Source organism: Sesamum indicum, linkage group LG15, assembly GCF_000512975.1.
Source record: "Sesamum indicum cultivar Zhongzhi No. 13 linkage group LG15, S_indicum_v1.0, whole genome shotgun sequence".
In the NCBI taxonomy this organism is placed as follows: domain Eukaryota; kingdom Viridiplantae; phylum Streptophyta; class Magnoliopsida; order Lamiales; family Pedaliaceae; genus Sesamum; species Sesamum indicum.
In genome coordinates this window covers 996,522-1,011,884 of record NC_026159.1, presented here as the reverse complement: position 1 = coordinate 1,011,884, position 15,363 = coordinate 996,522, and the positions used below count along the sequence as shown (strand labels likewise).

Sequence of the window (15,363 nt, the reverse complement as noted above, 5' to 3'; positions counted from 1 at the left end):
GGTGGGGGAGGAGGAGGAGGAGGAGGAGGAGGAGGAGACGGAAAAAGGTAACCAGGTTTAGCATTAACGTTTGGCCCTGCATCTACGTAATCCAACTCCATCATCTCCCTTGATTTTCCATGCAAACTATTGAAACAATTACTCAACACACTGCAATTTGCAGCTGTGTATGCAAAACTAAAGAAATAAATAGAAGAAAAATGCAAAGAATGCAAAACCTGGTATGAGTCATCAACTGCATGCTCTTCATCTCCAGAACAATTCATTATTTTCCGTCCAAATCCTAAATTTACTCTAAACAAGACGTTGCTATCATGGTACTCGTACTACTTGCATCATAAAACAGAAAATATGGAGACGGGACAAGAAATAAATGATGATGGCAAATGTTTTCTTACTTGTAGGGAGAAGTAGCAAGAGGATGACAAACAGTAGAAGAACCGTACTAAATGAACATCGTCCCATGTTTTCTTCTGCAAATGTTTGTATGGAAAGCTCTCGGATATTTTTCTGGCAGGGAGGATAGAAAAGAAAACGAAGTAAGAAACAACAATGGACAAACTGCTGAGGAGTTTCGAGGAAATTAAAGATTACGTAGCATCAGATCCAATGTGCTGAAGTTACAATGGAGACGGTTGCGACGTCCACTCCCCTATATTTGATAAATTGTGAAACCCGTCGGGTTTCTTGGGTTTGATTCGCGACATTAGAAATAAAAAACATTGAAAATATAATCTATTTAGGTAAATAAGTAGATTATATGCATGTACAGCTAAATTGATATGTAAAAGACTATGGAGTGTATTAGATAAGAAATATTAATGATAAACAACTTAAGTGAGTTGACTTTGAGCTCTGAGCCCAAGGATCTTGCTGGAGCAGCTGAACTTTGCATTTGCTGGAGAAACATCCAACGTTTATATATTGATGATGAATAAAACAGTCACTAGACATAAATTACCATCACGTGAGGCATAAATCTCTGTAATTTGGCATCCCGAAGGTATATACATTAGTACTGAATTATGTATAAGGCTAAGGTGGTTCCTGACAACAGTGAAACAATTTCAAGATCGATTTTGTAGTGAAGTAGTTGAATACAAATTGCCCAGAATATGATTTCGGGTTTACAGTTTGCTGTAAGTTTCCAGACTTGAGACAAAGAAACATCAAAAGTAAGAATCTTGCAACAAAGATTCTGAAATTGACCAATTTCAAGCAGTGCAGATTTCTTTAGTTTGCTGTAAGTTTCCAGACTTCAGAAAAAGAAACATCAAAAGTAAAGAATCTTGCAAGAAAGAGTCAGAGAGTAACCAATTCAAGCAGTGCAGATTTCTTGGAAAAAAGATTTATAGCTTAAACTTTACCACAGTCGAAAAAATTAAATGAGGGATTCAAAAAGGGGATTCCTCCAATATTACCAGTAAAAATTATTTTTCAAAGTTATAATGAGAATATGAGAGAATAAGCTCAGGAGAAGCTGGCTGCAAGATCATTATTGTGGCAGTTGTGCAGCTAGTAGTTGCTATCAAATTTGGTGATGCAAAGCGACATTTTTCTTACCTTTAATCTTTTAGAGGGCATAAATGGATAATGGCACTAATCCGCGGCCCAGCAGTCCCACCAGGAGAAAGTTTCTGCATCATGTGAACCATATCAGGGGCCCCAAAACAGCTAATCTTAAGAGAAATTGATGATCGTCCATCGTTGTTCGACACAAGAACATGTCCTCAACGTTCTTTTCAAGCCTCAAAACTTGTGGCACAAAGTTGCTTTGTTAGGTTGGTGAGGCATTCTATAAAGAGCCAATCACAATGCATATGCCAGCTGCATATAAAAGTTTTCAGCTGTAGAGGTCCAATTCCAAACGTAAGGCCAAGATGAGTCATATATCTACTGTACCAAGTTTGGAGGAAGATGATTGAAATTTATACTTTCCTCTGTTATGGCATAGAAACCGAAAACAAGATCGTAAACGGGAGAATAGATGTTCTGATCAGAATCAAATTCATATGCCGTAAAAAGAGAGAAAAGCACAGAATTCTTTAGGTATTTCCCACTTATTCTACAGCTGTGGACTTTGTTACACAAACTCACTCCTCGTAACTCTCAGTATTTCATATATTTATGTACAAGCTAGCAAAAAGAAAAAAAGAAAGAAAGAAAACCCATTAAAACATCTATATCCTACCAAAGAGAACCTATTTGCTCACCCATGCAGGAGAAGTCTGAAGTAGTTGCTAATACACTTGATTGTATCTTGGGCAGAGATCATGTGAAGATTTCCCCAATCTGCGGTAGTCGATGGCTAGAAGTGCTTCTGGAGTCCAGAGGCAGATCGGATCACTGCAACCAGGTCATCTAAGAAAATGCAAAAAGCTCCTAAATCAATCAGCTTACGAGCTCTCATGGAAGCTCAAAGATCTAGATAATGCTGCTGGATTGGCTTGTAACACTGTGGAGGTTTCTGAAACATGAGTCTTTTCATCACCTTTTGATTGGGTTTGGAAGGCCTTGAAAATACCACCACCACCAGAATCAGTTCTGTCATTCTTTATACCCAATGTTGCCCATATGGAACTCTTAGCAGCTTCCCCTGGATCATCAATTCTCAGTGTCTTCGGAACCCACAAACACTTCTCAGAATTACTCTCTTTTCGTGTCTCTTCATCCTTCGTATCAGCCATTTTCAGAATGTTGTCATCCCTTGAATGCTTCCCTAGAGTTGGGGAATTGGGACCAGAACTTGGAGGTGTATGGCTCTGTGAAGCAGAGGGTGTTGGTGGGATAACCCATGGTACATTCCAAGCGCCAGGTACGGCACAACCCCAGTAAGGTGTTGCTGTAGAATAGAATGGCACCGGAAAGCTAGCAGGGCCAAAAGTAGGTGGCGATACAGGGGAGCTCCACTGAACAGAATTCCACGGGTAAGGCCAGGGCGCTCCAGAAAAGCAGGGTACCTGTGGAGGAAACGGGCGACAATTTGGCATCAATTCAGGCAACCCAGTTTTACCATTGTCCTTTGAACTTGTAGCAGCAGTAGACGATCGACTTGTGCAATCATCTCCAGCCTCTTTACTTCCACGAGAAGCTGGAATTCCTAGTTCGTCAGGTTTATGGAAGCCATTTCTTGAGTTGTTCATAATTGTTTTATCTACGATGTTCAAAACTGATGCCATAGACTCGCACAGTCGTGAATCAGAGCTAAATGTGAGGACAGTGCCATTGGGGTTCAGAGCAGGGTGGTGAATTCCATTCGGGAGATCAACTCGGGGAGTCTGAAGAGCTTCTGGGACAGTTAGATGACGGAATTGGGAAATAGAATTCTTGTTCTTACGGCGACCAGCACCTACAGGCACATTCCTCATGGTTCCTCCAGCTGTCCAGTATCTCTGGCAATTCTTGCAGAAATGCCTAGGTTGGTTGACATTGTAATTGTTGAAATAACAAAATTTTGTGTCCATGCTATTACAGCGAGGGCACGGAAGTATCTTGTCTGGCTTCTTAAGGCTTTTCTCCTGCGAGTTACTTGTCTCAGCTTGGTCCTCTTCGTTCTTTGACATTTTCATGGATCCAGCATCACTATCAGCAGGAGCATTTGAGTCCTCAACTATTGGGGGATTCGCATTTGAATCTTTTAATTCCTCCAAAGTCAAAGGCTGTGCTCGATCTTCCTCTTTTTCATGTTCTTGTGTAGGACCTGACAGGCTCTGCGTGCAAATAGATGATCCATGAGAAAGATGAACGCAAAAGGTCAAAGTAGCGATAGCAGTTAAGCTCAACTTAGCAGATGAATCAACTGCTAAAAACCAGCAATAATCAACAATCCTGTTGCCCTTTGCAAATTAGTCCAGAGAATATAAGTGCAAGGCAACAGCCGAGGGGTGTCAACAGCTAAAGTAGGAGAACACGGAAATATGTCAATTGGTTTTGCACACAATACTCCCACAATCAGATGGCTGGAAAGAACTAATTCAGTTATTGAGTAGGACATAACACTAACTCAAAACCATTCCGACACTTCCTCTGAATTTGAGTTACAATTCAACCATCATCTGTCAGATCATAATCTTAAGGCTAGAAACTGCGTAAAAACGCCCATATCCTTCAATACCGCAGCAAAGCACACTACTGTTCTCAACAAAGGGGAGAAGAAGAAAAAGAAATGGCTTGCACAACAAAGAGAATCAGGGAATGCATCTTCCACTTTTCAGCTCGAATGAAGTTACATTCACCAGTTTTTCATTTTTCATTCAAATAACTGCTTGATTCTGGGTAAGTAATCAGTTACCCCTAAAGAAAATCAAGATAAATCTGGAAATGAAATGAAAATCTCGAAATCAGGACCAAAATTCCTTTTCCAATCCTCAATGAAGTCCAAGCAACCAGACAAGCATGATCACAATGTTGTTTTAATGAATACTCCAAGCCTTCCTAAATCAAAATCAAAGGCGCACTTAAAATGTAGGTCCAAGAAGTTGCTGAAACTAAATTGGACAGACAGCAAAGCCAAAGGGAGGCCCAATGGGAATGAAAAGTTGTTCATGGCAGAACTTGAAGCACCATGAAGATTCCATACCAATCAATTTGCATACAGGTATAAGAAAAGCAGCACCAATTGACATACAAATTGACTCTAATACCTGGATTAGTTATACGAAAACTAACCTAGAGTAGCCAAAGAACAGAACTTTTATTTCAATCTTATCCAAAAAACAACAAAACTTCGTGGTCTCTTTATAAAATTTCTACCCTTTATAATCAAATGCATCTTGAAAGCCCTAAATCGAATGCCAGAACCAATTCCCCAAAGTCCATAATTTTTTGAATAGAAATCAAAACCGAGATTGACCCATTGTAATTCACACCATATCCATCAAAAGGGCGTCTTTAAAACTTAAAAAACAATTAATTAATACCTTGAACGATTCTTGATCCTCTCCATCTCTATTGAAACTGCTATCTTCAAGCATAGAATTGGATGAACAAGGGGGATCTTGATTTAAGCTATCCTCTCCAGCACCCTCGAAAGTCTGAGCTGAGACGGGCCCACCACTCTCAGCCGCCGCAGCAAAAGTGTCCGGCAGTTCAATGGTCTTACCAAAAAGCTTTAACTTGGGGTCTTTTACTTCAGACATTTTTGCCTTTTATTCCTCTGCCCCCCCTCTCTCTCTCTCTCTCTCTCTCTTTCTCTAATTATCCAAACTTGGAAACAGAACACAACAAAGTAAAACACACGAAAAAAGAAAAAGAAAAACAAATACGGAAAACAAGGCCTGGTCTGGTCTGGTGAGTTGGGATGAAGAGATCTGACTCTCGCACACACCTGAGCGTGTAACTGCGCTTTCTTTCTTTTTTATTCCCTTTTTTTTTGGGTTCTTGGGGTTCTGCGTGTATGTATATGATGGCTGCTGCTGAATGCTGTCGTTAGGACAACGTGTGAGAGATGGATCCGAGAAGCTGTCGAGTTAAACTGCCACGTCAGAAAGGAAAACAATTTTGAGCCACAAATTCTATGTGGCCTGGAGATCTTGTCCTTCTCTTTTTCTTTTTTCTTCTGATTCTTTGTGCCAAAAGTGGACTGACTCTTTAATCTGACTCACCCACTTTTTCTCCCTTTTCCCCATTTTCTCTTTTTCTTTGTTTTCTTTTCTCTACTCCTCTCCCTCACCCCTATATTTCCTCCTCCGCGACCGCCACCTTTTCAAAAAGTCCCATTACTTTATTTTTCTTTATTACATTTCCTTTTTCGTGGATAACAAAGCAACTTGCTTAAAGTTAGGAAAAAAAAGTGGGCTCTTTTCAGTGTTCGGACAGCGCCCACCCCATCCATACCTCTGGAATTCCACGCTAATTAATGTTGTTTATTACTAATATATGTATTAACAATTTACTAAAAAAAACTTAATTCAAATCAAGTCTGATCATATTTAAATTAATTATACAATACATATAATACATTTATTGTGTGATTGATATACAATTTAATAAAAATCATTAATCACATGACAAATATATCACACTTATTATGTAATTCATTTAATTCAATCAAATTTGATCAGATTAAGAATTTTCGACACCTGAACATGGTTTTGATTGTGTTCTTGCACCCCCCCACATCCACCTGGTGGTTTTGATTGATAATCAGAAACGGGGTTTGGAAAGTTAAAGATTAGTTTTGAGTGGGGTGATTAGCATTTTGGTGTGGCTCAACTTGTTTTGGAATTGATTCTTGGTTTGTTTGGTCCACTAGAATAATATTGTAGTATATAGGTAGGTGCTTCCACTGTTCATCATTACACGCTTTCAGTTTTTACTTGGTTTTGCTTTTATTTGTAACCACATGTCATTGATGTGGTTTTATTCGTGTTTCCCATTACAAAGGATAAAGGTTACAACAGAAAAAGGGAAATACATTGTACTAGGCATGTTTGTCCAAATTTTTCATTTTTATTCGATTGGGACTTGCATGGTCTTGTGTTTTGTTTTTCCTCCCAACGAACATATCAATTTTACTATACTGTGTACCAAGATATTCAAAATTCTATCAAATTGATAGGGTGGAAGCAATTGAAAATAACCAACGATGAGAACACGTTTCAAATACTTTTGAAATTCGAGACTAAAGTAAGAATAGTTCATTGTCGAAAAATGAATCTTTTAACAGAGTTAGCAATTATTTAAAGGAAAAAAAAAATAATTTTTAGTACAGATAAAACAAATCTAAAATAGGCTAAAATTTGGATTGTATCAAAAGCCAGTGGAATTCGAACCAAAAAACCTCCCACCATGGAAGCAATGTTTTGAAAAAAATATCAGCCCAGAAAATAACTAAAATAATAGAAAAATACACAAATTTGACTAGAAAATAGAAAAATCTAAAGAATTGTCAAAATAGTGGTAAAAAATATGAAATTTTACGGCAAACGATGACCCCTCATAATAATTATGATGAGGGGTTGAATTTTCCTCTCGAAAACGATCGAAAAAAAAAATTATGACTGTTTAAAATTTTACAGTCATGCCACTCAACCAGAACACTAAACTTTTTTCACTTGTGGGTATTCAAACGCTTCACAAATACATTCACCTTTTGTTCTATATCAATAAATAATATTTTTATAAGGCAATAAAAATAATAAGTTACAAATTAGTACATCAATTTTCAAATGTCCAAGACCTAGTTAAATATATAAATAATTTTATAAAATAACATGCACAAATACTTACGTACATGTAATTCGAATTGAAGGTTGTCTTTACCAAATAAAGAGATTTGGGCCTCAACTTTATTATTAAGACAAATGCCTCATTGGCGATCGGAGACATACATGTTATGCATATTACGTTGGGAACACAAAAGGAAGCTAATATGCATATGTTTGAAAAAACATCTTGCCTTAATTCGACCTATCATATGTAATTACTCACGTAATCATTAGTTAATTAAGGCACACTTTCACTCTTCATCGTCACATAAACCAGCATAATTATGAACTCATCTGCCTTATCAATTTCCGAAAATATTAATAAAGTACTTGTAAATGCTCTTAACTCTTCTTTTTCTGTTGGTAAACACTTCAGCAAATGCTAAAGCCATGGAACAATAATTAGCAGTCACATGTAATTAGAAAAGTTAGCAACTGGGTCCCTTCCATATATATTCTTTATAAATCAAAACAATATATAGTTATAATTTATAATTGGAATCCTACTCATTCATTAAAAATATAATAATACAATTAGAATCATCCCGACATATTAGTATTACATTTGTAATATTATATTATTAATTCAAATTTAATCGGATCTAACTTAAATTAAAATTCCCATTTTTAAACTACTTTTAATTAAATATTTGTAAGCTTTTGTTTTAATTTATTTTAAAGCTACTTATCTCGGTTCTTCCAGTTACAGTATTTAATTAAATAATTTGTCTTTTTGTGTTTGTGATATTGTTGTCTCGACTATAAAGAATTTTTTACTCAAATTAAATCTGAATGAATTAAATCCATTACGAAGTAGGTTTGATATAATTATCATATAATCAGTTATTTTTTTTAAATTGTATACCAATCACATGATAAATATATTACATTTTTCAACTTGATTTTGGTTAATTTTCCCCAGTCACAAGTGACACGTGTTGGTGCAATAAAAAGCAGAAGAGCATGTGGTGAGGCTTATTTGTTTATGAGTTCACCCATGCAATTAGGAGTAGTAATTAATATAACTTATTATTACTAGGTTATTTATCTTGCTGACACGTTTAGCTCATCCTAATAGATTATAATCCACTTTGGTGCTCCAGCTTTTGCATGCATTTCAACCAGCCCACGACACGTTTATATAATGTCACCTAACAGGGCAGTCCAAGAATGTCCCTAAATTTACACGTGGAACGTTTTATAACCAAGTTTAATTCTTATTAACCTAATCAAATATTTTGAATATTATGTTTGTTAAGCCAACCAAAACCAATACATGTGCATGTTTCATTTTATGTTCTGATAATATAAAATGAGATGTACCATGTGGTGTTGGGCTCAGATGCCAAATTATCTTCAGTTCTAGGGTTTCGACCACTGGGCTTTATTAATTTTTCACTCATTTAGTATTTGGACAACTTATATGAGTCGATTTTATTCCGGAACCGATTTAGAACTGAAAGTTTGAATAGACTAAAAAATTATACTTATATAATTGATTCACATTATCATATATATATATATATATATATATAATTAAAAAGCATGTATAACTTTAACAAAACTATAGAATTTGGGGCGATTTTATATAAAAAAAGTTAAAATTTACGAGTGATTTATACAAAATTACAATGTTTGAGAGGCGATATGTTCGAAAATTAAAATTCTATTTAAGCTTGGAATTTAATTCTTCTGAGTCTTACACCAAACCATGGACGGTTGTTGTCCATACAAGTAAATGTCATGATGTTTCATTTGTTTCTTTTAACCATGTGGCGTTGTCGTATATTTCTACTGCATCGTAGTATTCCTAAAAATTGAAATTTTATGATCTTTGGAAATTCAACCTGAGCTCGATTAAGTCAACAAAATAAAAATTGGTCTGGGGCCTAATTTGGATCCCTAGCCACTTAATTGGAGTCGAGTCCTGGTGGGACCTAACTCTATTATCTCAATTTGCCATCATTAATCGGGTATAACCCACATAAAAATATGTGGACCCTAGTTATGTTTGGACGTTCCCCAACTTTTGGGCATTTTGGTCCTTTTCGTACTTAACCCATAACAGTGTATAATTTTATTATTATAACCAATAATTTTCATTTGGAAAATGACGTTTGGGAGTATCTACATAAGGCATCCTTTTTCTCTATGTAGAATTTTTTAAACTTAAATTGAATTTGATAAATTTTGAATTGATTATACGATAAATATAATATTTTTGTAATATAATTGTTGTATAATTTAGAAAAATAATTAATTACATGATAATTATAGTATTTGAATGACTTTTCTTTCTATTTCGACATAATATATAATATTTCCAATAAAAAACAAAATAATTCATTTCCTAATGCGAAGGTAGGCCCCAAGTCTATCATGACAGCATCCACAAAGCTTAGCATAAATCATTCACATATCATTTGGATTGAAGTTTAGCCCATATGGCCCATACAATAACAGCCCACAAAACTCCAAGGGAAAGGGCTTTTCCTTGGCGTGTATGACCCTCCACTCCACGCACCAAGTTCCATTCATGTGAAGGAACTTCACCAGATTGTGATGAGTAACTGATAAATTAATAAGCATAAAAGCAGTGTGTACATAATGACTACTACTAATACGACTTCGTAGCTTTCTCTCGGCCTCTGCCTTGTCGTCTCTGCTTCTCCCAACAAAACCCCTCTGGGAAGCCGGCCAAGAATCCATATTCTCATGCCTTTATATGTCAATTTTCTATCCTTCTGCTGTAGATTATGATTCTTGGATACGCAGACCGATGTATTGTCGGATGGTTTTGAGTTATACATGTGAGAAATGGGGTGTTTCTAGTGCCCGCCGACAATTCCGATCCTCGGGTGGTCTGATATCAAATCTGTTTTTCGATTCCTGAACTGGGCCGATCTGGAAATTTGTTGTTTATCAGTTGGTCTGATTCATAATTAGATTTAGATTGGTGGGTTCTTGATAAAGCTTCAATCTTTACGTTTCTTGGGTTCATTTCAAATCCAAATGGTCTGTTTTGATATCCCGATTTCAGTTGACCAGCATATAGACATGGCGAAATCTGTGAATTCCACTGACCCTTATTTGAAACTGAAGCAAATTAATCAGTTTCATAAGAATAAAAAGACTTCAAATCCTCCTAATCACTTGAACATCCCGGCTTGTGAGCAATCCCGATACGCTGTGATTGATGTGGTTATCTTGATTGCTGTGATTGGTGCGTGTGGATTTTTGCTGTATCCTTATGCCAGGGTTTTAGCGCACAAGACTATTGAACTTGGTGAAGAAGTGGTAGAAGTTGTAAGTGAAGAAATCATTCGTGCCCCTATGGTTTTTGGATGCTTAGGACTCAGCATCTTGTTTGCTGCAATGGCACTCGTGGCAATTACGGTCTGTACAGACAACAGATGTGGGAAACCGGGATGTCGTGGGCTCACTAACGCTGCTGAATTTGATATTCAATTGGAGACGGAGGAGAGCGTGAAGAAGTCAACTTGTGTATCGAGAAATGCACTGAAGAAGGGACTATTTGAATTGCCTCGTGATCATCATAGGGAATTGGAGGCAGAGCTCAAGAAGATGGCTCCACCTAATGGGAGGGCTGTTCTGGTTTTCCGAGCAAGGTGTGGATGTTCTGTTGGCAGGATGGAGGTTTTGGGGCCTCGGAAATCTCGAAAGGTGAAGAAGTAGTGTCTATATGGTAGATTATCTTTTCTTTTTTAACTGTAGGAGCATATCCGATACTGAAAGTAGCCTTAGTGATGAGCAGATCCCTTTAAGGTTAATTTCCTTTGAACAATATAGATTTGAATAAGCTCAATAGGCTCACTGGAATAATTCGTCTGAACAGTATACATAAACTGGTTAATTGAGGAATACATATGGACCTTTTTACATCATTAGCTTTATCATTTCAAAACAATTTTTTATGCCCTTTAACTGTTGAAAAAGTGTTTATCTTCTTGTGGTCCTCCTTTGCTTTATGTCTACATGATACTTAAATTCGAGAGATGATTCATCTTCTTTTCCTTTCTATCGATCACTTGGTTCATATTGAAACCTTGATCTGGCACTTGGTATACCATTTTTGCATAATCCTTTGTGCTATAATGTTAAAGTTTTGCACACTCTATGGGAAGGTTTAACATGTCGGTTTCAATTCTTTGACTTTCATACGCGATTTAAGCAGGCATGAATTCTATTGCGGATGGATTTATCCATCATGGTAATTCTTAGTAGAATTCAATGTATTCAGATTCTTCTGTCAAAGCTGTTGCTTAGTTTCATAAAGTTCAAGACAACTGTATAGATTTGACGCAGCTTGATGAATTATTTGATCTTTAATATGTCTTCAAAAGACTTTTTTTCTGAATCATATATTTGCGCCTAGCCTTCTGGATCCATATTTTTACAAGTCAATCCACTCAATTGCTTCAACTTTCAGCTCAATTGTGGCATTGTCATTTTTGTTCCAGCTATGAAGTTTGGACCTCTACTGAGCAGAAATATCACTTCAATGTGGTTGCTAACAATTTGTATTTGTCTCACTTGGATCTTAGGTTAGTTACATGTTGGTTTATTTCCTCCAAGTGGTTCATCTCTGCGATGTTTCGTCTTCCTTCTGCTGTCTATGAGACCCTAAGAATTGTGCTTCCCTTATCACCTTAAAAATTTGCAGCTGCTAAAGTTGAGCTACATATTCTTCTGAATCTGAAAGTTTCGTGGTAGAAGTTGATTAGTCGATGATAGTCTAAGGCTACTCGCCCAGGGAATCAGTCTCCACCTTAACAAGTTCTTTGTTCTCAACATGTTCCACTCTAAATGTCCTTTCACACTCAATGTTATTCTTTATTTAAAGAATAGTAACATGCATCCAAGTGGTGAATTCTTTTTAGCGAAACTATTTCTCATTTCTTATTTCTTAATAAACTTTGAGCTAGTAATCGACAAGTACTTGTAAACATGAAGTTAAGTTGAGGTCGTTGTATTAACTGTGCGTAGCTTGTTTTTCCTCTTCTTCTTAGAAATATTTTGTATGCAGAGGACCAGTAGTCATGCGATTCCTTGCATATTACACACGGAAGCGCTGTTGGCTACTGTTATCAGTGTGGTGATGTTTGAATTATGTTGGCATTTTGACTGTTGAACGAGTTTGGTACCATAAGGTTCCATCTGAATTGTTGAATTTCCTGTATGGATGGTTGTTAGTTCTTAAGTTTCTGAATGAAAGCGTGGCTTGTACGCTGCTTGGACCTTATCACAGAGCTCCCATTTCTTCTGGCAAGAGAAAGATGGTTCGAATAAATTGGTTGTTTTTTGAGTTGGGTAAGCAAGTTTGAATGAATGGGGAGTGCTAGCCATCGATGCCTTATGAAGAAGCATCATCTGGAGAAATCCTTGCTGAGTTGTATTTAGTTTAGTTTTAATTATGCTTAATCGTGCAATCCATCCACCTACTATTTCTAACATTATTTATACATGATACTCGTCTCAGAGACACGTTCGTCTTATAGAGTTAATTGTTAAACTATTGTAATGGCATCATGGAAAGGTAAAGTAGGACTTTTCTTTTTTACCTTTAGCCTAGAGTAGAGATGGGGAAATGCGTCCAAGGGTTTGAAGCCGGGTGAAGGGGCTTTGGGTCCAACGAGGAATGGATCCGAGACCACCACATCTCAAATCTAACCAAACTTAAATGAAGAGGATTTCAAATCCCGAATGAAAGTTGATTTCAAACCCGTGTCGGCGTTCAGTCTTCAAAGACAAGGAGTTTAATTACTCTTTTCTTTTGCCCAAAATAAGACAATACAAATTCCCTCAGGAATTTTAGTTCCAACTTTATATAGTAGGAAGGCTGTGAGTGTGAGCGAGGAGTTGCAAATTGATGTTGAATTTCTACCTAAACGCATGCCCATGACAAGACATCATCTTCCGTCGTGTTTTCCAGCCAAACGCGACACTTGAAGTAGACCGATTGATCAAAGAGGTGCATCTACACCGTTTGACCAAGGGCAATCCTGAGATTGGGGATAAATTAAAAACCTTGAATCGAGCTGACAGGAGGACACTGAGGAGTTGCCGTTTTTGAAGTCCTTCTTGAGGTAATGGATCCACCGATCACCAGCTGAAGAGGAAGGACAATGCGGCGATTTCTTCTGCAGTTTTTATTATGTTTCAGCTTAATTTACTTTGTCATTTTGCTGCATTTCCTTGTAAACACGAAGGAATGTGTAATGGGGAGACTATGAAATGATTAAGTATTTCATCATTTTCCCATCCCCATGTGGTGAGTTTGAAGTTTTCTGCAATTTTCACCTCTGACCATTACATCTTCTGGGCTGCTTTTACCAATATAAATCGCTTTGCTTTACTATTCTTAGCATTAATTTCTTCCAAATCAGCCACCCATTTTTCATTCAGTTTCACATGTGAACTTGCGGGTCCGGCTCGCTAGTGGTGGTGGTGTTCCCGTTAAGTGTTAATTGATTTAACAAAAGTAGAATATATAGAGCAAAGAAAGAAACTTGTGGTGGTGTGAGAAAGATTGCTTTTTAGCTCTTTTAGTTTTTGCTTGCACACACAAATACCTTTTCATTTTTACAACTACCTTCTTCTACTCCCTAATTCAACCAATTTCTTCCCTTAAATTCACTATTGAGTAAATTCAAGAAGCTATAAACCACCCACCAAAAAAAAAAAAAAACAAAAAAAATTAAAAAAATCAATCACTATCACCATTCACCGGTATCTACATCCACATGTTCTGAGCTGGCAACTCATCATTGCCACCATCACCCGCCTCATCAGCTCCACTTTCCATTTCCTCGTCCTCATCCCCACCCGTATCGACGTCCATCCCCGAACCCGACTCCGAATTCGAACCCGGCCTCCCCCGACCAAAGAACACGTGAATCCTCCACCCTCCTGTTTCATGGCTTTCCTTCTTCTCCACCACCGGCATATTAAACCGGCAAACCGGGCATGATCCGTGGATCCCTAACCACTTATCGATACAATCAGCGTGAAACTTATGCCTACACGGCATCTCCTTCACTTCCATGTCCCCGTTGACCTCGTACTCCGCTAAGCAAATCGGGCACTCCAGACCCGGTTCCGACACCTGGACCAGCGGCAAGGACTCGATCGAAGCTTTGGTTGCGGGTAAAGGGCCTTCTTTTGATGGGATTTCTCGGAGGAGAGATTCGATGTCAAGGGAGCCCTCCACAAGCGTTACGGACCGGCTGGGTTGGTGTACGAACACTGCTACCTCGCGCGGTGAGGAGTTGTTGGCAGCCGCCATGCCGAGGATCCAGGGTAGGAGGAGCGAGGTGGCGCCTCTAGTGCTTAGCTCTTCGAGAGATGGTGGCAATGAGGGGGGGACTGATGAAGGCATCGCTTTCCTTTTTCCTTCCTTCTTTTCTCTCTTTAAATCATTCGATTTTTACCGCCCGCCGGAAAATAAAAATATATAGAGTAGAGGACTTAAAGCGATGGGAGCCAACTTATATATAGGGGGGAAGTAGGGAGATTTTCGGGAGGTTTGAGCTTGGGAGGAAGACTCTAGAAGAAATTAATTTAGCCATATCAATCCAATGATGTAATTATATGTTGTTTGTGATTCATATAAATCATAAAGGGAGTATTATAAGTAAATAAATATAATATGGTTTGGATTAATTACACAAACTTAGGAAGAGAAAGGGAATGACTAAAGTAAGAAGAATTAATAAAGGGTGAGGGAGTGCGCGACGAGGAGACAGTCCACGACAAGGCCACTTAGCAGCTACGAGGGTTGGTACCGATGGTTAGACCACGACATGAGCAATCAGGCAACTAGTGGGCTCTCAAAAATTAGGGTACACATTCATCCAACGTAGAACCCAACGTACGTGGTGTTGCAATGGTGATGGCACGAGTAGGTGTCGCCAATTAGAGAGTACCTCGCTTGGCTTTATATTGACTCTTACCACTTGTATTCATTTGTTTAATGCTAGCCTCTCAACAAACAAAAACAGAGGAGCAGCAGAAAGACTCATCCAATACATTGAATTTTGAGTATTCTCATCTCATGATAATGATATGGGACTCAAAAATTAAAAAGGCCAAAATGTCTTCCAAAGTTCAAGAAGTTACAAAACAGTCCAAATAT

At 37.7% G+C, this 15,363-nt stretch overlaps 3 protein-coding genes across 3 annotated transcripts; 1 reads left to right on the top strand and 2 right to left on the bottom strand.

Annotated features, from left to right (window-relative positions):
* On the bottom strand, positions 1,973-5,609 carry LOC105177260 (cyclic dof factor 2-like). The gene is made up of 2 exons (XM_011100337.2): positions 4,920-5,609; positions 1,973-3,710 (listed from the first exon to the last, which is right to left on the bottom strand). Exons 1-2 carry the CDS (start codon positions 5,136-5,138, stop codon positions 2,397-2,399), a joined length of 1,533 nt encoding a protein of 510 aa, XP_011098639.1. The 5' UTR covers positions 5,139-5,609; the 3' UTR covers positions 1,973-2,396.
* Positions 9,730-11,116, top strand: LOC105177258 (uncharacterized protein At5g19025-like). Its single transcript, XM_020699092.1, has one exon. It carries the CDS (start codon positions 10,221-10,223, stop codon positions 10,902-10,904), a length of 684 nt encoding a protein of 227 aa, XP_020554751.1. The 5' UTR covers positions 9,730-10,220; the 3' UTR covers positions 10,905-11,116.
* LOC105177351 (E3 ubiquitin-protein ligase RING1-like) lies at positions 13,963-14,607 on the bottom strand. The gene has a single exon (XM_011100470.1). The coding sequence runs from the start codon at positions 14,605-14,607 to the stop codon at positions 13,963-13,965; it is 645 nt and encodes a 214-aa protein (XP_011098772.1).